Consider the following 24,722-nt stretch of genomic DNA (forward strand, 5'->3'; position numbering starts at 1 on the left):
AGACGCACGCGGCATGAAGCAGCAGAGGAGGCGGCGTTTCTTGTCAGCGCAAGCACCCGTCCCTCGGGGCTCCGAATCGATCGACCTCGGTCCACGCAAGCTGGGGTGGCTGAAAGATGGCAGGAGGAAGAAGATGTCGTCGCCCGGCGTAAGGCGGCGGCGCTCCGGCGCGTCGTGCCGCCGCTGAGCATTGGGTGGCGTGGCGATCCGGTATTTTTCTTAAAATAAACACTGAACATTTTCATATAAGCCCTATTTTAGATCGCGATTAATAATCACGATCCAGATATTTATAAAAGACACCCTGATAATTTCAGATACACCCCTAATTCCGTAATTCGGATCGCGATCCGATTGTTTGCAAAAATACCCCTAAAATTTTCGTACAGGACCATGGTTTGGGTCGTGTCCTCCCCCCAACCGTGCAACGCCGCCGACACCGCGGTCCTGAGGCTCTGCGCACACGGCGACTTCCTTATCCTCTATGGGTACCTCGCGAGCGGCGGCAGCCGGCCGGGAACGCGCTGGGCGCGCGTCATCGCGCGGGGCCTCTCCGGCGACCTAGGCGCCGTGGCCTGCACGTTGGCCAACGATGAACTGGGTGCCCGGCTCAGGAACACTCTCGCCGGCGCCCTGGCCCGACGTCTCTTCGCCGACATCTGCGCCGAGAATGCCGCGCTGCTGCCGTCGCGCCTCACGTTGCTCCCCGCCGACCTGCAGGCAGCGATCCTGGGCAAGCTCGCTGGGGCGATCCTCGTGATGGTGTGTAGACTGTAGTGCGCGTGCGCCGGGCTGCGGGACCTCGTCGCCGAGCGCGAGCACTTGAACGGCAGGTACATGGCCGATGGCCAAGCGACGGCGTCTGTTCTTCCTCGAGCGCTCAGAGACCGACGACGGCAGACGGCTCGAGCCGTAGCTGAAGGAGAAGTACGTGGCGATTAGGTGGTGGTGCTGGCCTCTTAGCAGCTAAGAACGTGGAACATGACCACGTTCCTCGTTCCGGGACGGAAACGTTTCTGGAAGTGCCGTACCACGTTCCTCGTTCCACGTTTCAGTTCCCATCGTTCCGAGAACATGGTTGCCAAAGCTAGCCCTGGCTGCGGTGAAGGTGTCGCCGGCTGCGCTCGCTGCGGTGGCCCGTCGGCGGCTTTCGCCTTCTCGGTCTTGAAGAGTTGCAGCACGAGTGTGCTCGTGGGATCGGTATCAGTTTGAGCTCGATCGCTGCAAGCCTAAAAGCGGCAAGACCCGACGAAACATTTGGTCCGGCGATTCCTACAAAACGGAGATCAAGGTTGCGGCCGTGAATGGAAACGGCCGCCGCATCGTTGATTCTGATGTCGCTTTACAGCATGTTCTTTGGATGTCTCTGCCACATTGATCGTGTCCTTGAGTTCGTAAAAAGGTAAAAAAAATTCAAAAATTTTCTTTTGGAACTTCTGCAGTTTTTGCTCCTCACAGTTGTCCTTCAACAACATGTCCCGTAACGGAGTGTACCTGTCCTGCGGCCTGCGGGCCCACATTCATTCCTGCCGACCCGCACCGGACGGGAGCAAAAGGAGGCGGGACCCACCGCTTACGATTCCGCAGCTTTCCCGTAACGGGACGCCACAGTTCATACATCGTAGCGTACATACATACACGTGCACGACACGACCGTGCCGTCGAGCCGGACCCACCGCGCACCCACAGTCCAGCGGGCCCCACTCCGTGGTCGTCCCCTCACACTGCGCGGAGAATGCCCACCACCGCCCCCACCGCCCGCTGACCCCGCCTCCGCCTCCGGCGACCCCGATCCCCGCCGGGGAAATGGCGGCGTGGTGCTCCGGCGAGTCCACCAAGCCGGTCTTCGTCGGGATCTACGGCGCCGTGCTCGGCGGATTCGCCGTCTCCGCCCTCTTCTTCCTTCTCTCCTCCTTCTCCTCCCTCTCCGCGCCCCCGCTCCCCCTCCCCACCGGCGCCACCACCCCCGCCGCCGCGGGCAACCTCTCCCGGTCCGCTCCAGCCCAGCCGGAGACCATGTACAACCGCCCCATCTGGAAGCCCCCGCCCCGGGGGTCCCGGATGCCGTCGCCGCGCGCGTTCCGGCTCACCCGCGACATGGTCGCCGCCCGCGCCCGCGACGGCGTCATCGTCGTCACCTTCGGCAACTACGCCTTCCTCGACTTCATCCTTACCTGGGTGCGCCACCTCACCGACCTCGGCGTCGACAACCTCCTCGTCGGCGCCATGGACACCAAGCTGCTGCGGGAGCTCTACCTCCGGGGCGTGCCCGTCTTCGACATGGGCAGCAGGATGGCCACCGAGGACGCCGGCTGGGGCTCCCCCACCTTCCACAAGATGGGCAGGGAGAAGGTGCTGCTCATCAACGCGCTCCTGCCATTCGGGTACGAGCTGCTCATGTGCGACACGGACATGGTGTGGCTCAAGAACCCATTACCCTACCTCGCCCGATACCCCGACGCGGATCTCCTCACGTCCAGTGATCAGGTCATACCCACCGTCACCGACGACAGCCTGGAGAACTGGAGGGAAGGTAGTTACTAACCACAGATATAGCGTGCTGTTGTTCTGAATCTTGCTGGTTGCTGAGTTGCTACTGTGTTTGTTACCTGTCTCTGTTGCGATCAGACGTAGTCAAGCGCACAGATCACATTATATTCTGTTCAACTCCGAGCGTTGTCAGGAGAAATGGTGTGATCTGCACCGGGCTATAATAAATTAATAATCATGCCCATAGAGGTTTTATCTTATTTGCTGTTTACCATCTGAACTGAACAGAACTGCATGACATGCTAATGATGCTGTAGCATTTGCCATTTCCCTTGTACTGCTTTTCTTAGAAGTTTGAAATGAACTTGCATTTAAGTACAAATACGCAATTTGAGCATTTTCAAAGGTGAACAGTCGAGTAAGAAAGGTTATCACTAGTGAAAGCAAGGCACAACTCATGCATCTACTTTGTGAAGTACATGTGAATCAGTATCAAGCAAACACCTGCAATGTAGAACTTAGTGAACAAACGCCCTTGCTTGGCAGTCCTTTCTGTGTAGATGAAGACAACTAAGTAGCTCAGCATGCTCTAGTGTTTCACTGGCATTATTGAGTGGTGGGATGCTCATTTCAAGCATGATATCACTACAAATATTGCTCTATTTTTGTTCCTCTGTTCCTCACTGTTTTACTATCAAATGTTAATTCAACAACTAAATTCCTGGTAAGCAATTGATTATTTAAGGTAATTGATTAGACTAAATTCCTGTAAGCACTATATCCACCAATTTTTTGGTGTAGACTAAGACAATTGATTACTATCTTCACAATCTTTTCTGCCCTAGGCATTGTTTAAAACTTAAGGTATTGGAGGATCTTATGGACCTTGTCATATATACCCTCCATTCTTCATGGCCCAACAATATGATTTCACTCTCGAGTTTATTTATGTTGAACTTCACCCTCAACTCTCAGGCATGTCCAGATGATTCTATTAAATTACCAAAATGCAGTGGCGTAAGCATGCTTTGGTGGTTCCCAACTTTTGGGCAAATTATTCTATTGTCTTTTTGGAAACTAGATAACTGAAGATTCCAATGCTATGTAATTAGTTATGAAAGTCATTTTATGTTATCTTATCCACAGTTACTGGTGCATTCAATATTGGTATTTTCCATTGGCGACCAACTGAACCTGCTAAAAGACTGTCAAAGGATTGGAAAGACTTAGTCCTATCAGATGATAAGTTGTGGGACCAGAATGCTTTTAATGATCTTGTACGCAAAGTTTTTGGACAGCCAGTTGAAGGACAAGGTGATCTTGTATATTCTTATGATGGAAAACTGAAGTTGGGTGTACTACCGGCAAGTATATTTTGCAGCGGCCATACATACTTTGTGCAGGTAGGTGTATTTCTTTGTTTGCAGTTGCCAATTGGAAATTCTGCATGTGGAAACATTTTTTTGTTAGATAATAGTTGTATCTTGTTAATTTTTTAGTTGTCCTTTTTCCTTTCTTTGGATATGTTTGTATTCTTTTGCTAGTGTTTTCCCATTGCTTGCAGTTGTGTTCGTAGTGTGCTACTGATATCAACCTGCTTTGTGTTCATCTTCTTGGATTATCAGGGCATGTATAAGCAACTTCATTTGGAACCGTACGCAGTTCATACCACTTTCCAATATGCGGGTACTGAAGGAAAGCGCCATAGATTGCGAGAGGCAATGCTTTTCTTTGATCAACCGTCATATTATGACTCTCCAGGTCTGTACTCTGTCCATACCTGTCATAAGTAAACTGTATTCTACTTTTTGTGAATGGTTTATTCAACTGTGTTGAAATGGACTGCAGTAGTACTCTTATACTTTCTATTTGTTACTATTTCATCATTCTGGTGCTTAGTCTGGTGTCCTGTTGCAGGAGGTTACCTGTCATTTAAACCTAACATTCCAAAAAGTTTGCTATTAGATGGCGCTCATACTGTTGAATCTCATTTTGCATTGGTTAATTATCAGGTATCTTCTTCCATATATATATTTGATAAATTGACAGCTGTATTTCTATTGTTAATATTTATTTTTTTAAATCTAATTAGTTGCTTGAAATTTTCAGCTGAAACAAATAAGAACTGCACTTGCAATTGCGTCTTTGTTAAAACGGACACTGGTAGGTGAAACTTCTCTTTCAATACTAGTTTCTTTCATGCTTCACGAGTGTCTTCTGTTCAGCTGCTTTTTAATGTTTCATTCTTCACTTGCTTGATTGTGGGGGTAAATGGACATACCTTCAGGTAGAAGCATCTCACTGAACTTGATTTGCCCCCGCATCATTGACTTCATTAATTTGTTATTACGTTATTACCATTTCAGATGTTGTGCTCCATCTCTCCTTATTCCTTAATACAAATTTCACTATTCCATTGTATATTTGTATACCAGTAAAATTTCCATATGAGCACGGTAGAGGTACTATGGTGACAAATTAGATATTGAACATCTATGCACACTAGATGCTTGCTTACAGTTAAGACAGAATCATCATATTTTTATCTTCTGTTGCTTTTGAAGGTAGTAGAGAGGGTTTTTAAATTATTATCTGCCTTTCGGTAGTTTTCATACATGTTGATGTCCCTTTTCTGACTTCAGTTTGTACTTTTAGGTAATGCCTCCATTATGGTGCAGGCTTGATAGAATGTGGTTTGGACATCCTGGAGTTATGGAAGGAACAATGACCAGACAACCTTTTCTCTGCCCAATGGATCATGTGTTTGAGGTAATTCTGTTAGGAAAACGCTCCTTTTGTAGTGGAGCTTAGTTTTTATTTTCTAACATGTATTTTTTTTCTAAAACCTGAGACCCATACTGCCACCTCAGCTTCTAACAATGGATTACTTCATGCTGTGAAGTTGGTTCTATAGTTCGTTTGTGGTGTTGGCAATCCATCACTGGTTGTGCTTAAATGGCCATGCATGTCATGTTTTTCCTCTCCCCTCCCTTCATCCCTCTCAACCCTTGTAGAAGGTCCAAACAGAATAGTTAACTGATATTTGTAAATCAGTTATGAAACAAAATTTCCTTGATCAATAATTTCATGGCACAGGTGCATGTTATGCTAAAGGACTTGCCCAAGGAAGAGTTTGGCCCGCACATTGATTTCAGAGAGTACTCCTTTCTTGAGAATCCATCATTACCTAAAGAGGTAATATCAAGTGATTTGCTGCCTTCTTTACATTTCACCTTGAATGCTTGGCAACAAGAAAGGCGAACTTAGTGTCCTGATTGTTTCGATTTGGAGTGTTCAAATAGGTGAAAGAATCATTACTCGAGGTTCAACTCTGTGATGATCATAGCTCCAGATGCTCTGCAGTTAATGGAACTGATAAGCACAGACCCCTTCTTTTATCTAGAAATAGCACTGAAGAAAAGGTACATTGTTATTTCTTTCCTGTAGTATGTGGTTTCAGTTTGGTACGAAGTACAACAATCTTTATCATATGACCAGACTTAAGCTTAACATCGTAATAGTATTATTTCGATTTCCTTAGTTTCATTGAATTCCTGTACATATACTTTATAGAGAGCTAGGGAAAGACTTCAAGAACTAAAGAGAAAAAGGTAAATAGAAAAATAAAGCTTAACTGCTGAAGCTTAAAGCATTTTATGCAAACGCAGAAAGTAGTATCTTGAAGCTAGGAAATTTTGCTATATTGTTTAGAGCTTCTGGAATGACATGCTGAAGTTTGCGGCTTTCCTCCATTTCTTTTGGCAGCTGTTGAATATCTTCTCATCATATAAGAGTGTCAAAGTCATACAATTCTCATCTATGGTTGATGCCTTTGGTGGTTTTGCTGATGCAGTAAGCTGCTCTACACGTTTTACATTTTGCCTAATGTTTGGAATAAAAATTTCCACCTGAACTAAAATTATTGAAACCAGGATGTGGAGATGAAGTTCCGGAATCGCGTGAAGAGGTATGTGGGCCTGTGGTGCTGTGTAGAGTTGCGTGAAATTGGCCACATATATTATGACATGTACTGGGACGAGAAACCAGGGTGGAAACCACACCCTCCAGAGACTAGGGAACAGGACCATCCACCTTGGTCATGACAACTAACAAGGTGAAAGAAAGATGCTAATGATGATCTGAGATCTTGTAAGCAAAGCAAGATTGATTACCACATGAAACATGTTTACTTGGGTCACCGGAGCAGCAACTTCGTGCTTCAAAGAAGAGAAATGGACCGGCTTTGTAGTTTTGTTCTTCCCTAGAGTGATTCAAAGAAGAAGCATGGGGCCCTATTGATTTAGATCGAGGCAACATTTGGATCGCGGCTTATTTATTTTTTCTTTTATTTTTGTATCATGTTCATAGAAGTATAGTTGATGCAGGCACCAGCTCCAAAGGAGAAGAGGGCATTGTTGTTAACTGTTGTGCAAACTTGGCTGTCGCTGATGCTATAGGAAACTGTTTAGCCGGTTGTCTGGCTGATACACAGCACTGCTCGTAACTGTTGTGCAAAAATTTGCTGTGGGCTGTGGCTGCTCCGTTGGGAAATTTTTCGAGCAGCTATCTAGTTGACATGCACACATTGTTCATGAAAATTGAAAAGAATTTGCCCATAACTGTAATTTGCCAGGCAGCATGACTAGTCCGGCCAGTACTCAACCCTGACATGCAGGCCCACGGAGGCGGGGGGCCTATGTGTCAGTGGCACAAGTCATGACGTGCAATCACGTTAAGGTCAGAGGAACTGCTTCCGGCCAAGGCAGGGCAGGGAAGTTCCGGCGACTTTGCAAACGTTCTGCGGAGCTTGGGCCAAATCCCAGAAAGGGCCGACAAACCAGACAAGGCCGGATTGAGAAAACTGAGACAGAATGGCCTGGATTCAACTGATTACTAGAGCATTTTTAATGGGCCGGAGGGACCACGGCCCACGTTGGCCACAACTGTGTGCTCCGCCACACGCGCCCACGATGCGAATATTCCGGCGATGAACCGAGCCCGGCCAGAGACGCCGTCGTATCTCGCCGCTTCTTGGGGCGGCAGCAGCATCGCAGTTCCATGGGGGGATTCGCCACGTTCCGCACGCGCGCCGATGGTCGCTTACTCCCGAGCAGGAAGGAGCTCAGCAAAACCGGCAGGCGCGCCCTGCCCCGGTGCCTTCGTCCCCGTGGCGCGCGCGCCAGACTCCCCGGCGCAGCGAGTCAAAACCGCCGCGGCGGAAGAATCTTCTTCGTCTGCCTACGACCCGCACCCGCGCGCGGCAGTAACTGCCCTCGCCCCGGCCGCGGCCGGCCGGCCGGCATGCCGGGACCCAGGAACAGGGCGTGCGTCTGTAGAAGCAGATCACACCGGCACCGCGTACTCTCCTCCTCTGATCTGCCGCCTGTCAGAGGCGGTGTCAGAGAGGTGTCCCCGACGCCGCTCTGCGGCGCCTGTCTCCGAGCGATTTGCATCCCCGCCCGGCGTGGCCTGCCTCCTCTGGGTTCCCCGGGCCATCTGCTGATCTGCTCCATCCATTGATGGCACCTTGATTGATCCCTCTAGTAACCTAGGTACGGCAGCTAGCTGTAGGAGGTAGGCCATGCCATTACGAGCTCGTACTGCCACTCCCTATGCCATGCTATGCTAGATGTCATCTTTACCTTAACAAGAAGAGAATCAGGCAGCTCGCGCACTCTGACACTACTGTGACACTGACACTGGCATCGCATGCAAGGCTTAGGTAATACGACCGGTAGGTAACCCTGCCGGCTGCCGGCGGCCTGGCGTCCGCCTGCACTCTGGAGCGCGTATTTACTCGGGGGCCCAGGCCCGGCCGCAGGAACAGTGATTCCGATCATGGCCGGCCAATATGGAGATCTGGAACTAATAAGTTCCCGTCGTCCTGCAGGCATAGGCAGCGGCGGCAGAGGCTGAGAGCCAGCTGCGGCTGCTGAGGTGGGGAGGTGAGCAGGGTGGGGGCGGGGCAGGGCAGCGCGAGTTGATGGCAATCACAGGCGCCAATCCGCGGACGTCGCTTTTGAGGCTCTCATTAATCCCATGCATACATGCAGCTAGCGCACACATGAGACGCCATTCAATAGGACCCCGTCGTCTTCCCTCCGCGCGAGGAAACCCTCCTCCACCGTTCCATACATCCAGGCCAGTCCAGCAGCTCTCATCATCCTTAGCTTGGCTCACCTCCTTATATACGCTCACGTACCCACCGAAGCACCTGATACCTAGCTGCCTGCTCGTCGCCATCGCCTAGCTTATAGCTAGGACCCTAGGACGGGCGGGCAACCTGCGGAGGCGGCGCGGCGGTGACAAGGAGACCACCCTTTGCTTGGTATGGCGTCGTCGACGCCGGTGGCGGCGGGGGACGACGCGGTCGGGACGCGGAAGGGCGGTACCGGCGGCAGTGGGGGCGCGGCGCCGCCGCCTCCCGCTACGCAGCAGCAGCAGCCGCCCCCGCCGCCGGAGCAGGGACTCAGGTGCCCGCGCTGCGACTCGCCCAACACCAAGTTCTGCTACTACAACAACTACAGCCTCTCGCAGCCGCGCCACTTCTGCAAGACATGCCGCAGGTACTGGACCAAGGGCGGCGCGCTCCGCAACGTGCCCGTCGGCGGGGGCTGCCGCAAGAACAAGCGATCGCGCTCCGCGGCGGCGGCAGCCGCGGCATCGCGCCTCTCGCTCAACCTGCCGGTCGAGGGCGTCGGCGGCGACCAGCAGGCGGCGAGGCTGGGGTTCCTTGGCGCCACCGGAGGCGCTCCGGTGGCGTCGTCGCCGATCGGCGGCGGCGGCCCCGCGGCTGACTACCAGCAGGCGGCAGGCGGCGCCGTCGGGATGATGGCGCTGCCGCGGCTCCACGCCCTCGGCGTTGGCCAGTACGTGCCGTTCGGGGAGTGGCCGTCGGGGGCCGGCGGGGACATCTCCGGCGGCGGCGGAGGCGGCCACGCGATGAGCGGTGGGGGCGCACACGGTGGCGCGGTGAGCAGCAACATCGCGTCGTCCATCGAGTCGCTGAGCTTCATCAACCAGGACCTGCACTGGAAGCTGCAGCAGCAGCGGCTGGCCACCATGTTCCTGGGCCCGCCGCCGCCGCCGCCGCCTACCTCCTCAGCGTCGCACATCGACGGCGCACCGGCAGCGGCGCCGGCGCACATCGGCGGCGCCTTCTTGCAGATGGCGGGGCCGCCCGGCATGGAGTCTACCATGCCGGCGGCGACGTCGTGGTTCATGGACAGCTCCTACGCTGTGCTCCCTTCCCCGCACGCGCATGCTAACAACACAGCCGCCGCGGCCATAACCGCCGCCGCCACCACCACCAACTGCAACGTCGGCCGGAGTAGCGGCGGCGACGACGACGATGCCGCCAACTGCGGGAGCGCGATCCCGTCGTGGGGCGACATGTCGACGTTCGCGATGCTGCCGTGATCAGCTAGCTAGCCATAGCTACCGCCCGATGACGGCGCGGCAACATGGAAGAGCTCCAGTTTGGGAGGGCTGATTCCGAAGGAATTGAGCTAGCAAAGCAGGATCGGTGCATGCATGAAGCGCTAATTTGTTGTGTGTTAATTATAACTACCTCTGTCCATCTCTAACTTCATATATTGGTCAATCATTGTGTGGTATATTATATTTGTCAAAAAAACATTCTGATCGATCGGCAACCCATGCTGCCATGGTAGTCTTTTTCTTTTCTTTTCTCTTTATTTCATTCTTGCTCTTTTTCACTTTGTCCATCCATGCAGAGCGTATTAATCTGTCTGTCATACTCATACCTCATGTTGATTACTTTTGTGCTCCACTACTCCTCATCCTAGCCTATGAATTCAAATCTCGAGAGGTTTTAGTTTAATTGAACGAGCAAGTTCCAAACCTTTCCGTGTTTGATTTGAACTGCAGTGGTGCTTCATGAATCAATTCAGTTGCTTGCACACTGCACTGCAGCATGAAGTCGCTGGTCGTTCAGTGATCCGAGATCTACATCGATGGAAATAAGATGCATGGGTGCAACGGCAATGGCACGCGCAGCTGTAGCGCGCACTGTTTCCTGTGGGTGTGAGCTGTAGACGCGTCCAGCTCGAGGCCGGCCTCCAATGGCTGGCAGGCGGGGCTGTGACGGGTGATGATGTGCGTTAGGAGGGCGGGCGGGGTCTCGGGTCACGGGAATCCCATCCCCGTTCCCACGAAGAGCTACCAAGCCAGCCACGTACCGGCAGCACGAGTGCGGCTAGCTTACCGTATCTCCCCGTGCTATGATAGGTTGCGGTCGAAATCTCGGACCTGTTCACTTCAGCTTATAAGATGACTGAAAAGCTGAAACGGCTGATTTGTTGTGAGAGGAAAATACTATTTGATAGCTGATAAGCCAGTTGAATAAGCTGAAGCGAACAGCCCTCTCATCTCGTACGCGTGGCAACGTGCAGCTCACCCATCAGCCTCGATCTCAGTAATCCCAGAGGCTGCACAGTCAGTTCATCTCTCTCTAGCTATATATTGGCAGTAGGCATTGTGGGCCTGGGGGGCTTAATAAATTAGTGCTACTATATCCAAATCCAATGGTGCAGGAAGAGCAGCACATTCGGGCGGGCCTGCCAAAGTGGCCCGGTAACAGTAATGGCCTGACAGCCCTGTCCGAGGCCCACCGCATATATTTCGCCAGCTTCCTTCCATCCATCCAGAGCATCCGGGAATCTAAATGAAGCCTCCTTTCCCGCCTCCGCAGCTGGATTCTTCCATTCCTGGGATCATCCAGCGCCGCCATTAACTTCTCCGCCGATGGGCTCTCTCCATGGCCCCACGCATCCAGAGCCCAGCAGCATGCGTGCAGAGGGAGGACTGCCGCCGTCTGAGATGGCCGGTGATGACGACATCATCATCTCTGCTAGCTCTCCGGCGTACGGGCGCGCGCGGCAGCGAACCTTTGACCACCTAGCTGCTGCTGCTTCCCGGGCTGGTGGATCGACAGAGCCTTGATGCCGCTGCATGTTTGTCGCTGTGCCAAGGAAGCAAACTTGCTGCTGCTGGGACTTCAACCCAGCAAGCAAATGCCGTTCATCAGTCCTCATCGTATAGATGGAATTTCCCCTCTCCAGTCTTCAGTCCCCAACAGTTCCAGATCGATACCCAACATTTAAAAACAAATTTCACACTCTTTCCTATTATCCTAGTCCATCTATAACACAAAGTCTGGAGTAATATGCACAGAATAGATAACCACCAACAGTAGTGGAAGAAACGATCGAGCTACCATATGTAGCAAGATACCAGCAAGAGTATGCTAATAGCTACTGCGTTCTAAATCTCCAATCCGACAGCGAATCGGGTGGTAACCGGAGTGCTCCAAAATCCAAACAGGAGTCCACAGCAGAGGCATCCAGGAGGTTTAGTATATCTATATTCTATACAAATGTCAAGTAATCTCGTGCAAGGACTTAGCAGCATCCGTCCTCAAAGGGATCAGCCACCTTTTGTAGAGCTAGCAAAGCCTATGTTAGATCCTCATCATCATCTTCCTTTTTCTTCAGCTCGTTCTTTGCCTTGAGAAGGAGAGTTGTTTTCCAAGGATCCTGAAATAGAAACCTCGTGTAAAGGGAACAGAACTACTATTTAAGTTTCTAAAGATGCAATAGTCTGCCTTAGCCTTGGATAATACACTAGCCTAGCTAGAAGAGGCACCTGCCAAGAACAATTAAAGAAAATGCAGAGAAGTTTCCAATTGACAGTACCAGGCGTGTGAAGCTGTCAAACTCCTTTACGGCATCAGTAAACTTGGCAACGTCTCCTTCATCCATGGAGGCTGCAAGATCCTGCCATGCAAATTTCAGTTCAGTGCAAGTCAGGGAAAAAAATGTCTACGTTTCCATGAGTAAACAGCTTGGATTGACAGCCTTTTCCGGGCTTCATTTAAGATGGTTGATATCCAAAAATCGAACCGTGACATACTGTCATAAAATTGTGTAATTCAAGCTAACATTGTATGACTCAAAGAATAGTCATCAAGGGGAACACAGTGAAGAAAAGGCATGCGAGTATAGTATTGTACAGCCAAAAGCTTGTATTCGCGTGTCCCTGAGAAGGTTGGGTCAATATCCTGCCACAAGGAGTAACACTTAGAAAGTTGACAATGGCAACCAACTGACAGTTCAATCAAACATTTCACACCTGATAGCGCTCCAATGAATTATTTATAGCAACAGGATCACCTCGACATAGTTGGCAAATGCCTGCATTAAGTAGAATTCCTCGGACACTGTACTTCAGAAGGTTATTGCTTATTAATTTACGAGCAATTTCTTCAAAGAGCTCGGTTGCCTTCTGGTACCTGAAAATAGTGGAAGTATGTGCGCTAAATTATACTAGAGGTTGGTCATGCAAATTATCTAACAAGCTAAGAAAGCAAGATAAAATCATCAGAAGAGTCAATAAATAGGCAAATAGTTTACGAGACAGAGAAGTAATCACCTAACACCTAGACCAAAAAAGTGGTCAGTTCAAGCTGGTACACTAACCAACCCGTTCCAAATCAAATACATATCCTCAAATTAAAATAAGCCAATTTACAGAATAAAAATCATTCCAAAAACGGAATTAGAAATGGGGTGACAACTTCATAAGTACAAAACCAATTCCAACTGTAACCACCATATACATGAGGATCAGTCTCAGGCTTTGATTTGTATCGAGCAGAGATAAGCAAACGAAACATTAAAAACAGAAAATAACAACTAAGATGCCAACTCTTTCTCAATAGCCAAAAATGCTTCAGTTAATGCCATTGGGTAGTCATTTGGAATCCTTAGTCGCATAAAAAACCATTGTTATATGAAGCTACAGTTAAAGCTTACTTTTCCAGCTGAGCATATATTTCTGCAATTTTCTGTGTCATGCTGTTTGCCTGAGATGATTGTCCCTCACTGTCAAAAAGATCAGCAGCCCGATTCAGGTAGACTGCAGCATTCTCTAAATCTTGTTCTTGCTGATAGATTTCACCAATATCCTGAAATATTCAAACTCAAGGCCATCATGTTTGTGTTTCCAGATAATAACGAGAGTTCTTCTGTTCTTATGGAAAAGTGCATTGTTCTACAGATATGCAGGTTAATCCATTATAGTACAAGAACAGTAAAAGGAGGGGATAAAATATAGACATCCATGTGCTCATATAACACTAAATGATCATTAATAGTGTACAACCTTGCTGTATCTTGCAGCCATGTTCAATCTGCCAATTTCCAAGAATAGATTAACGGCACTGTCAAGTGCTTGTGCAGCATCTGCATCAAACATTATATGTAATAATTAGTAAAGCATGTGAAGCATGAACAGTCATAACAATCGAATAGAACTTCATTTGGCTGAGTTGGACGCCAGTCCTGGACCAACTTCAATTCGCTCAAAGGATATTCAATTAATGATTTGTTTAGTTGCAGAAAGTACTCACAACATAGTCTTAATGCTTCATTATCACATTTAAAAAATTACTGTTGTTAAAAGGACATAAACCTTTTGCATGGTAGCTGCTAGATGTTCCAAAGCCAACTATGGAAAGAGGCAGGCATATTTAGCACGAAGGAACAAATCAAACAGCATAACTCGGTCAACTGGATGGGTTTCTCTAGCCACTATAACTGATATCCCAAAAAATATGCAGGACCTATCGAATTGTATTCTAGCTAGAAAATGTAATACAGAAAGAATGTGAGATAAAGAAGTAACAAAGGAGGATATTTATCACACTCAAATAACAGTAAATAGAATTACCTTGTGGTGAGAACTTTTTGTAGCAATTTGCAGCCTCAACATAAGCAGAGGCAGCCTCATGCTTGCCATCTCCCTATAGAACAAACATTGGTAGCATGTCTAATAATTTAGTTCCCATTATCCCAAGAAACAGTAAGCAGAAAAAAAGGAACTAGCCAACAAACCTGCAAATGACAATCTGCAATCTTTTTGTATACTGCAGCTGCTCTGCTCCCTATACCAAATAGTTACCGTGATTAACAAGGATAAGAAAATTCTATTTTTCCTTACATGCAAAGGAGTAGCTAAAAAATACAGTACGACTAAACAAATCTGCAGCATGGACTGTAAATGGATTCGACATCGATGGCAAGGCACAATAGCTATTGAACATGAATATCTGGACTTCAGGACCCCTAACGGATAATCCAGGTGTCAAACTAATACAATGGGATATGGGACACAATTTATAACATTAGAATGGAGACACTGGACGAGCCAATTATGTGGCCAATACAAATGGGAGGAAAATGGACGATGTTGAGAGTCATAGCTTTGCATTTCAGATCATGGGACATATAAAAATGCAGATGGATGTTAAAATCAGGGAGCTCAAAATTCAGATCGGCCTAATTGGCAACAGCATCGAGAATTTCCTGGAAATCATGAATGCCGCGTAACCCCTCCCCACCGAAAAGTTACGCGTATGGAACCATAAACCTAGATCCCATAAACTGCGTTTCCGTACCGGCGAACCCAAAGAAACGACATGATCAGACACCTCCATATCTACGACCGATCGCGCATTGATGTCTGCAAACTAGCGCACGGAGGCGTGATTGCAAAAGGCATGAGACAGGGGGGCGGGTCCGGGGCCTCACAGTTCTTGGCGAGCTTGAAGAAGTTGCCGGCCTTGTCGAGGAGGTCGGCGGCGTCCTCGTACTTGTTGCGGAAGAAGCCCCAGCCGGAGAGCTTCTGATCGGCCTTCTTCACGAAATCGTCCCCGCGCAACTCATGGTCCCCCATCCCTCTCGCTCTCTCTCTCTCTCGCTGCTCCGGTGCGGCGTAGCGGTGGCGCGTGCTGCCACCGATCGCGACGCTGGCTCGCTGCCGCCCGGACTGCGGCGAGGGAAGGTATTGGCCGAGAAAGTTTTGCTTATTTCCACCGATTCTCACTTACGTGGTAAGCCGCTTCAACGATTTGAACTACGAGAAGCGACAAGAAAGAAGCGAGAAAATCTTCGCTTAGATTATAAATCCAAGCATGACTAAGAAAAGCGTATATAAATAGGACCGAGGTCGTAAGAAATCTGGCGCTTTCTTGGTGGTGGGCCTGGGAGACGGACCGAGATGAGATGGGTTAACAAAAATATTATCTCGTTCGATCGTTTGGCTCCCATTACAATTCCCCCCGTGTTTAAACAAAAATAGATATCACCTGACCTGACGTTTATAAGCCCACCCTTCCAAGCTACTTTTGAGGGAGAAAGCTTGCTTGAATTTTCAAACTAAGGAACTTATCTACGATTTAGTATATGTTTTTCGTTTGAGAAACGGCCCTGTTAGCACAAATCCCAAAGCAACATTATCGAATCATCACTTGATTTTATTATGTGATACGGTCGAGCCAGCCCATCCTTTTCCATCTCAGTCCAATTTACCACGAGGTAGATCAGGGACAGTCGGCCTATTGTCCTTCTTCCTTAAAAAATCATGGAGGGGTTTAAGGGAACTTCATTATCCGAGTGGAAGTAGGAGGTTTGAGCACCACCCACCCCACCGCTAGATCCGCCTTGTTAGGGGATGTTGTGGGGTGTCTGTTTGCGGCCAACCGCGGTGAGCCATACGCCCGTACGACGATCGCGAGAGCGTGTCACCGTGGCGGAGACCTAGACTTTCAACCGGTTCTTCCTATACATAATTGAAATCCCTGGTTGCATCTAAAATTCACTGTGAATTAATGAAAAGATTCAACTTTAATTAAAAAATAGAATTTGACCCGTATCAATTTCCTCACTAATGTGCAAACCTTACACGTTCATACGATCAGCCCTGCTACACCGTTGTTTGCAGCTGCAATTTACTAGCACCAACTCAAAAATTGAATTACTATTTGCTTCTCATGTCACTCATGTGAGTGAGGTGCCCACCAGATCAATTTAGCTGTCCCTATCAAGAGCACGAGCACAAGTACCGAATAATCTTATACTAATCACTTCAATTCGTAAGCTGCATATTTCTACTCCATCTTCATTCTTAAAATTAACCGCACTACAGGATAAGCAGTTGGCGACGCTGCAGTCCAAACCGTTGAAAAAGCTGAAGCGAATAACCCCAAAGTTGGTTCTACTGATGACCGACGTGAAAGTGGATGTTAGGGTGTCTCCCAACAGTGCCATCTCAGATAGCTCAGAGTCCGAGCTTGTACACGTCAGTAGCAGTCATACGTGGAAGAGAGAAGCAAGCGATTGGTGGGTTGGGCGTGATTTCTGCAGTTGGATCAGAAAAAGAGTTGACGCATGCGACATGTAGGCCCGGCACCGCGGGCCCATATATCGGTGACAAGGTGTTACAGTGTGTCCTCACTGCGGTGTGCCTCGGGCCCAAACGGCCCGGTCGGGAGAACCGGAGAAGTCCTCGTCGTCATCGAAAAAAGCGCGCACCAAAAGCGGGAACCGACCGACGCGACGGCGACAGCGCTTTTCCTTCTTTCCCTTCCACCCGAAGTCTCGCCGGTGCGCGCACGAGTCAAGCCTAAAGCGACGACAGCAACTGCCACTGCGACCTGGGCAGCCCAAGCGCCGCCACCTGCACACTTGCACCGGCTTCCTCCGTCTCCTTCCCTCCCGTTCCCCTTCCTCTTCCAACCTCCCCCAAGTCCTCACCAGTCGGCTCCGCCGCCGCCGCCATGGCTGGTACGCGGGGAGGAGAAGGTCCGTCCGGATCCGAGGAAGGGTGCGGCAACGGTAAGCCTCATTCTGTTTGGCTTTGTATGCTACCGCGTAGTGCGTAGTATGTAGCATCCAATTGCAGATAGTGTGTTGTTACTCTTGCCGGCCTCGATCCAGCGACGAAATTTCTATTCATTTTCAGCAATTCTTATTACCACTGTTGTAATTTATCACCCCGTATAAGTAAGTTTTATCGTTTCGGCTTTGGTATCCGATCATCTGATGCCTTAGGCGCGGAGGTCATTGGGGCTCGGGCAGGTTGTAACGATGCAGTCAATTTTGGTGATTTGTTATAGCGTTTACCAATTCGAGTAAGGTCTGCTGGTACAACCCATGCTTTCAACTAACTGTCCCACCCAAAGGTAGAAAGACACAAGAGCATTCGGGAAGAAGCCACATTGTCACAGGAATTTCATTCACTTGTTAGAAACTGATGTCACCAATTCACTTATTTTCGAGCACCTGCGTACAGTTAGCTTTGTGACAACTCACTCGAAATTTCAATCACTCAGCTGAGGATACGTATCAGCATGGACAGCCTGTCTACTTTCCTGAAGAACTAGTGGACAATTGGGTGTCTTTTTCTCGCCGCGGCTTGTATTATTGCTACAACATCTCTATGCGAGGGTGTTTGAACACAGACGCTGCTCCAACTGACATAATCTTAGCTGTCAAATGTGACCTGGGGCCCGAATTCCTGCGCAACTCGTTTAACTCGGGTGGTGTTGAAGTTACCATTCAGTACATGCGCATCATTCATCTAAATCAAGAACAGGTAAGTATGGAATTTATGTCGCCTAGTTTCTTAATCTCTGGAATCTGGATCCTGTTTTTAGTTTATGTCGTCAATGTTAGCATTTTAAGTTTGAGGTCTCCTGTACTCATGTCGTGGAGGGCATAATTTTTGCTTCTTCAGGTCATTTTTGCAAGAAGATTTCAGACCACTATTCTTTCTTTGCTTATTGGCAATGACCATTCGGAGGTCAGAGATGCTATAAAGTACTTCCATGAACTACAAGTATCTGTAGGGGTTGTCTATCTGCTTCTGCCTTCAGTCTCTGGCAAAATTGATTGGTGTGGTATCAAGTTCTCAACTTCATCAGTATATGATGCGACGACTGACAAAGATATGAGACACTGTCATTCTTGTAAGGATGTTGATTTACTGCAGATGATGGATGGTCCTTGCTGCAGGTGCATGCTTCGGAATTCTGTTGTTTACATCCCTCGTGATGGAAAATTTTATAATGTCACAGGTTTCCCTGACATAAATGTAAATGACCAGTTGCATTTGAGAGACAGGAGTGTTGCTAGCTCCAAAAGGTAATTAAGACTACTTATAATTTTTATCCTTACATTTGTTAAATTCTCCTCTAAGCTGTAGAATTTATGTCCAAACATCAGTGTTCTTCTTTGTATGCTCCAGATATGGCCTATGTTTAACCTCTGAAAGCAACCCACTACTGTTTGCCAGTGGAATGTTCACAGTACAAAATTTCCTACACAAGTGCTATGGAAAATGGAAAGGTTGTTTTCTGTTAACAGTACCGAGATTTTTTGCCTATTGATATCTTGTTCCAACAGCACGTATAAATTCAACTAATTTACGATCAAATCCTGGAACTTCTAAACTTGTATATTTTACATATGACAAAGTATGGTTGCTTATTGTTTATAAGTATTATAAAAAGAATGCTATTTGTATGTGCTGTTACAATTACCTTTCAGGTTTTATATCCATCAAGGGTTTACAGTACTCTCGCAAACATTCCTTGCAACTAATCCAACTGCTAAATATGTATCTAAATTTTCAAAAGATATTCTTCCTTTGCAATTGGAATTAAATTTGTCTATAATGTTCATATCCGTGCTTTACTATTCACAGAAAGAGCATCATGTAGCAAAAGGAGCATCATACCATACACTTTTCAACCGAAAGGATATGAATAAATGAAATGTGTAGGCTGGAATTCAAATTTCAATAACTGAAAATATTATCTTGTCTTTTCTGATTTAATACTTCGTTATTTTTACTGACCTATGGTTTCATGCACGAACCAGCTCATCCGAGAGCTTAAACAATTTAGAAAATGTGGGCAGTATTCTTCTAGACTCCTCTTGTACAGGCTCCACAAAGCCTCATGGATAAATAAAATGTAAAGGCTGCAACTCAAGTTTCAGTAACTGTTAATCTTTTCTTTGTTAATTAAGCTTAAGTTCTGGACATATGATTCGGAAATGTATGCCAACTTAAACTCTTGTTCTTGGAGCTTAACTTCTATAAAATAACTTCCAACATAGTTTGGTGAATAAGGGCTTCAGAATAAGTCAGTTTTTTAAGAAGATCAAGAAGCTGAATCGTGTATCAATGTCAGAAGGATCAAGCTTTTCTTGTCTTTTAAGCTGAAACACAAGCCCTCATAAACCAATGCTGAGTAATTAGAAGGCATATTCCATGCAAAAGAAATAGTAGGCACATGTAGTAAACCACTGTCAAAAGACAGAATCAGCTTAGAAGTTATAATCATAGCCATTGATCCTACTGCTATTTATAGGCCATGTTTTGTCATATAGGGGTTAACTTGATCATCCTTTTCCTTGCTTCAGAACCTAGCGGTAGAAACGCTGTTAAGTTGCCACCTGAACTCTGCAGAGTAGTCATGGCGCCAGTGTCAACAAATACTTTGTGCAGCTTCTCATCTGTTCCTTCCATAATGCACCGTATCCAGTGTCTGCTTCTTTCTGTGAAGTTGAAAATCCAGTTGGGCCCAAGAATGCAACAGTTCAACATAACAGCTATGAAGGTTCTGTTTCCTCAGCAGTCATCTATTTTACTCCACTACTAACTGCAGTAGGTGAATAGATACTAAGTGAACTGGATGGGCCTACATGATAGAAAAAAAAATTCAGTTACTCTTGTTTTGTTAAAATCTTGAGGATAAAGAAAGCTCGGAAGTTGTCAATGTACATGCATTACTTAATTAGAACTAAAGAACTGCAGTTTTTATTCTGTAAAAAGAGACAGCTTGCTGATATTATGCTTAGCTCTCAATTGATAGCAATGTGCTACTGAAATTATAATTTGTTGTTTGGATAATGCTTAAACTATTTTGTTTCTTATTAATTTGAAGTTACCAAGCTGCTTCATATGCAGATTCTGGAAGCACTTACAACAAAGGAATGCCAAGAGGAATTCTCACTGGAATCATTAGAAACACTTGGGGATTCTTTCCTTAAGTATGTTACAGGCCAACATCTTTTTAGCAAATACAAGTATCGAGAGGGCAAGCTAACCTCTATGAGAAAAGAATTGGTCTCCAACACAGCTCTATGCCAGCTGGCTTGCAACAGCAAACTTGTGGTACCGAAAAATCTTACCTTGTAATCTGCTTTGCATATGCCTTTTTTGGACTGATAGTTGGTTGAACTTTTTGAGCGTGTAGTTGGTGGTTGAAACTCAATATGTACCAAAACAAAGAAGTTCTGAACGTGGAACCTGGTTTGTTGCTTTGTTAAGGACATAAAAAAGAATTTTTCTCAAGTCATTTTTCTAGTAATGCATATTTGCACCCTGGTTCAAGTGGCCTTGTTTGGAGCAGTTTTTTCATGGAAATGTTGCTGGAATTGTTATGCTTCTGCACAATTTTTGTGTTGCAAACAAGGCCTCTCAGCTATGATCTTGTTGGGAGCAGTACTTTCATGGAAATCTTACTGGAAACACTCAGCTATGATCCAATTGCAGTATTTTCTGTACATTCCTTCCTTCCAAGTTTTAAAAATGCTTTTTTGATAATCCTGTTATCCACAACTTTCTACCATGTTACACAATGAAACACTGAGCTAAATGGACTACATTTTATGAATTCGTAATTTACTTTGTTCTCTGTAAGATAGAATTAAATGTAGTTGCTTTATTGTGTCACAAGACTTAAGATTTATATGCTTATTTTTAGGTCTAGGGAATGTATACATACTTTTTTTCATGCCTGGCAGGGATACATTCATGGTGAAAGGTTTAATCTCAATAAGTGGATTGTTCCAGGGCTTGGTTATGACAATTGTGGTAGCACCAAATCTTTCTTACTACCAACAAACAATATGTACAGTCTGAAGGCAATATCCATGAAAAGCAAGAGAATTGCAGATACTGTTGAAGCTTTGATTGGGGCCTATCTCAGTGCTTCTGGTGAACAGGCAGCATTTCATTTCATAAAATCATTAGGAATGGGTGTAGAACTGCATAGTGAAATGCAAGAGGAAAGGAAAATTATAACAAAATCTGAAGAAATCATTGATGTGAGAAGCTTAGAGACAATGCTTGATTATGTTTTCAATGATCGTTCACTGTTAATAGAAGCATTGACACATAGCTCCTACAATATTGCTGGCCCTTGCTATGAGGTTAATCTCTAACAGTAATGGATGTTTATATTTTTTGTGTTTAACTGAAAACAGTTTTCTTTCTAAGTCGACAATATTTTTGCATACTGTGCAGCTTAGACCTGCAAGAACATAGACAAAATTGCCATCCATATTATTAATGCCTTAGTTATAAACAATACCAACTCAAAAAAAAACAATATGAGACTACGTACAAAGAAATGCATTGTAGTTTACTAGTTCTTTTAGTTAAATAGTATTTTACTCCAGATGATTTTTTGTGGGTAATGTACTTAACAAGTTTGTGCCCATGTGTAGAGGCTTGAGTTTCTTGGAGATGCTGTATTGGACCACATCATAACTGATTACTTCTACAAACTATACTACCCTGGATGTACACCAGCATTGTTGACAAATCTACGAAAAGCTTCCGTGAACAACTGTTGCTATGCACACGCAGCTGTTAAAGCAGGATTACACAAGCATATTCTTCATTCGTCATCAAAACAGATGATTAACGACCTTGAGAATTCTGGGTGGTCATTTTCAGGCCCATCGCATGGTTGGGAACCTGGCATTGGTCTACCGGAGGTGTGTCTTCTTGGCTGTTCAGTTCTTCCAGGTTGCTATGAAGAGTGCTTTTATTTGAGTTTGTTTTGAGCATACTTCTACTGTATTATCTCTGGTTTATATTTCATGTTTTAAGGATAGATTGGTCATTTACCTAAGAAAAGAGTAGATTGGTCACAACTGGTATGGAAGAAACTGGCCAGTTCTGTTCAACTCTTGTTTTTCATTATTCTTTGTTCTCTTATATTGTGTTTTGTGGCAGATAACACCGGTAACCAGCACCTGGTTCTGTACTGCTGCCTTTTAAAGTTTTAAATATCATAGATGATGTTAGGGTGGGTATGGTTTAACATTTGAAATGGTAATGTGATATATGGGCTGCAATATGTTAACCTGAATAGCTGATTATGATTTGACTCTGTATCTGGATTTCTGAATTAGAAATCTATATTTTGTTCCCTTTTGACCTTTTTCCCGTTTCACGACTAACTTGGGCTTGCTGCTTGTTGATCAAAAAATTATAAACAACAGGATCTTGCAGATTTGATTGAATCAATAGCTGGTGCGATTTACCTCGACAGCAAGCATAAGAAGGAGGTTGTCTGGAGAGCCATGAGGCGGCTACTAGAACCTCTTGCCACCCCCAAGACCGTGGAGGTGTACCCGGTGTCGGAGCTGAAAGAAATATGCGAGCGCAGAAAATACCCGAAGCCATCATACTCTCCAACTCGTGATGATGGAGTTGGAGTGACAAGGGTGGTTGCAAAGGTGAAGGCTGCAGGGAAAGTGTACTATGGAACTGGAGAAGGGCGCAACCAGAAAGTGGCGAAAATTCTGGCCGCGAAGGCTCTGCTCCAGAAACTGAAGGCGGCATCTGTGGCGTGATGCTTGGAGCAGCAGCATTAGTTACTTTAACACTTGTATATAGATGTTTTTGCAGTGGATAAAATGGTCGTTCAGTACCAGCTTGTGGGAAAGGAGTATTTCACTGTGTACATATGTATGTCACGACCATTTTAGTATCAAGCTTATGTGAGATAAACACCACGAATCAAGGAGCTACTGCAGGAATTTAGAATAAAGAAAAACAAGAGAGGATAGATCGAAGATTGTGGAATAAACACTACAAAGCAACGACTTCGTTAAGCAGGCCTCAGCATCCTGATTTTTCTTAGAGCAGCTCCAGTGTGTTGGTAAATCAAACCGAAAGAGTTGCACACGTCGATTTGCATACTGTGAGCATACACGCGTGAGGAAAGATTCCTTTTAATCGACACGCTTCATCTCGGTTCGAACTAAGTCAACTTTAAACAAATATACAAATCAGATCCGTTAAGAGAAGGGAGGTTTCGAGCAGTGCACTGGCTCAAAAGTACCAACCACAACACTCGAGCTGTCGAACTTTGCAAAGCACCACTAATTTTACGGAGCAATATGGACGTCACAATGGATTACCCTTTTCAGGGATGAGTACTCCCTCCGTCCCAAATTACTATATCCATAGTAAAAGCTATGTATCTGAAAATGCTAAAACGAACAGTAATTTGGGATGGAGGAAGTATGTAACAAATGTTAGAGGGCAGCTATGATCATTTGATAGGATAGACAGGAACTATGCTAAAATCCTGCCATCTCAAACGCTAATTCATCGGCAGGCGTCTTAGAAACACCAACATATTTTTTCCCGTATTACTCTAAGTGCACATCTTGTTTCATTATTTTGTGCATGTCCCTACTTAAATAGACATTAATCAATGCATTTCAATTAACTTAACATTCTTGTTAACTATAGCAATGATTTTCTGTGCCTATACCATGTTTTAAAAAAGAAAGAAACTCAAGCAATAATTAATGGACAATGAGTTGTTCCATTGTTCAGCCGAACTCAAGTATTCAAATGCAAATATTGATGCTACTACAGTACTACGTGGGTAAGCAAAAGCTAGCAGCAGCCAGCAACAAAGATAGCATAGCATGTGCGTGCACGCTGATTGTACCCGCATTGCTTCGTCTCGAAGAACACTGGTGGACACGAAAGTCAAGAACACATAATTCATAGGGCAAAAAAGAAATGAGACTTCGGATACGGGGAGCACCCCACTTTTAACACCCTTTTAGCACTTGGGTATCCAAATAGGTGTGCTAAAAGTGAATTTTTTTCATTAGCACACTCAAGGAGTGCTAGGGGTGTTTGGTTCCCTTTGCTTATTTTTAGCACGTGTCACATCAAATGTTTAGATAGTAATTAGGAGTATTAAACGTAGACTATTTACAAAACCCATTACATAAGTGGAGGCTAAACGGCGAGACGAATCTATTTAGCCTAATTAATCCATCATTAGCAAATGTTTACTGTAGCAACACATTGTCAAATCATAGACTAATTAGGCTTAATAGATTCGTCTCGCCGTTTAGCCTCCACTTATGTAATGGGTTTTGTAAATAGTCTACATTTAATACTCCTAATTGGTACCTAAACATTCGATGTGACGGGTGCTAAAAATAAGTTAGAGGAACCAAACCAGACCAAATGGTGCTAATAGTGCTAAAAGTGGTCCCCTTTCCACTTTTTCCCACCATTGCCCCCCTCTCTCTCCTCCG

The 24,722-nt window shown here is 46.1% G+C and overlaps 4 protein-coding genes across 6 annotated transcripts; 3 read left to right on the top strand and 1 right to left on the bottom strand.

Annotated features, from left to right (window-relative positions):
- Nucleotides 1-1,723: 1,723 nt before the first annotated feature.
- Nucleotides 1,724-7,088, top strand: LOC101753789 (arabinosyltransferase XEG113). Its single transcript, XM_004982449.4, has 10 exons — nucleotides 1,724-2,533; nucleotides 3,637-3,893; nucleotides 4,116-4,251; nucleotides 4,408-4,502; nucleotides 4,600-4,653; nucleotides 5,146-5,259; nucleotides 5,587-5,685; nucleotides 5,793-5,912; nucleotides 6,256-6,342; nucleotides 6,423-7,088. Exons 1-10 carry the CDS (start codon nucleotides 1,807-1,809, stop codon nucleotides 6,591-6,593), a joined length of 1,860 nt encoding a protein of 619 aa, XP_004982506.1. The 5' UTR covers nucleotides 1,724-1,806; the 3' UTR covers nucleotides 6,594-7,088.
- A 1,497-nt stretch (nucleotides 7,089-8,585) lies between these two features.
- LOC101754183 (dof zinc finger protein DOF5.7) lies at nucleotides 8,586-10,253 on the top strand. Its single transcript, XM_004982450.3, has one exon. It carries the CDS (start codon nucleotides 8,821-8,823, stop codon nucleotides 9,907-9,909), a length of 1,089 nt encoding a protein of 362 aa, XP_004982507.1. The 5' UTR covers nucleotides 8,586-8,820; the 3' UTR covers nucleotides 9,910-10,253.
- Nucleotides 10,254-11,692: 1,439 nt separating this feature from the next.
- On the bottom strand, nucleotides 11,693-15,452 carry LOC101754576 (alpha-soluble NSF attachment protein). Its single transcript, XM_004982451.2, has 9 exons — nucleotides 15,102-15,452; nucleotides 14,406-14,455; nucleotides 14,242-14,314; nucleotides 13,675-13,754; nucleotides 13,326-13,477; nucleotides 12,643-12,802; nucleotides 12,524-12,571; nucleotides 12,207-12,287; nucleotides 11,693-12,047 (listed from the first exon to the last, which is right to left on the bottom strand). The coding sequence occupies exons 1-9, from the start codon at nucleotides 15,244-15,246 to the stop codon at nucleotides 11,967-11,969; spliced, it is 870 nt and encodes a 289-aa protein (XP_004982508.1). The 5' UTR covers nucleotides 15,247-15,452; the 3' UTR covers nucleotides 11,693-11,966.
- A 1,456-nt stretch (nucleotides 15,453-16,908) lies between these two features.
- Nucleotides 16,909-23,280, top strand: LOC101754987 (endoribonuclease Dicer homolog 2a). Of its 3 annotated transcripts, XM_004982454.3 has the most exons (10): nucleotides 16,913-17,186; nucleotides 17,684-17,946; nucleotides 18,088-18,319; nucleotides 18,428-18,494; nucleotides 18,598-18,698; nucleotides 19,779-19,975; nucleotides 20,326-20,532; nucleotides 21,165-21,572; nucleotides 21,870-22,142; nucleotides 22,653-23,280. In XM_004982454.3, the coding sequence occupies exons 1-10, from the start codon at nucleotides 17,129-17,131 to the stop codon at nucleotides 23,004-23,006; spliced, it is 2,160 nt and encodes a 719-aa protein (XP_004982511.1). In that variant the 5' UTR covers nucleotides 16,913-17,128; the 3' UTR covers nucleotides 23,007-23,280. The 3 variants fall into 3 exon arrangements, with proteins under 3 accessions (XP_004982510.1, XP_004982511.1, XP_004982509.1); XM_004982453.3 differs by having other exon boundaries at nucleotides 16,909-17,186; nucleotides 18,088-18,494; nucleotides 21,165-21,467; XM_004982452.3 differs by having other exon boundaries at nucleotides 18,088-18,494.
- Nucleotides 23,281-24,722: the final 1,442 nt, after the last annotated feature.

The sequence above is a fragment of the Setaria italica genome, chromosome IX, assembly GCF_000263155.2.
Source record: "Setaria italica strain Yugu1 chromosome IX, Setaria_italica_v2.0, whole genome shotgun sequence".
Taxonomy (NCBI): Eukaryota; Viridiplantae; Streptophyta; class Magnoliopsida; order Poales; family Poaceae; genus Setaria; species Setaria italica.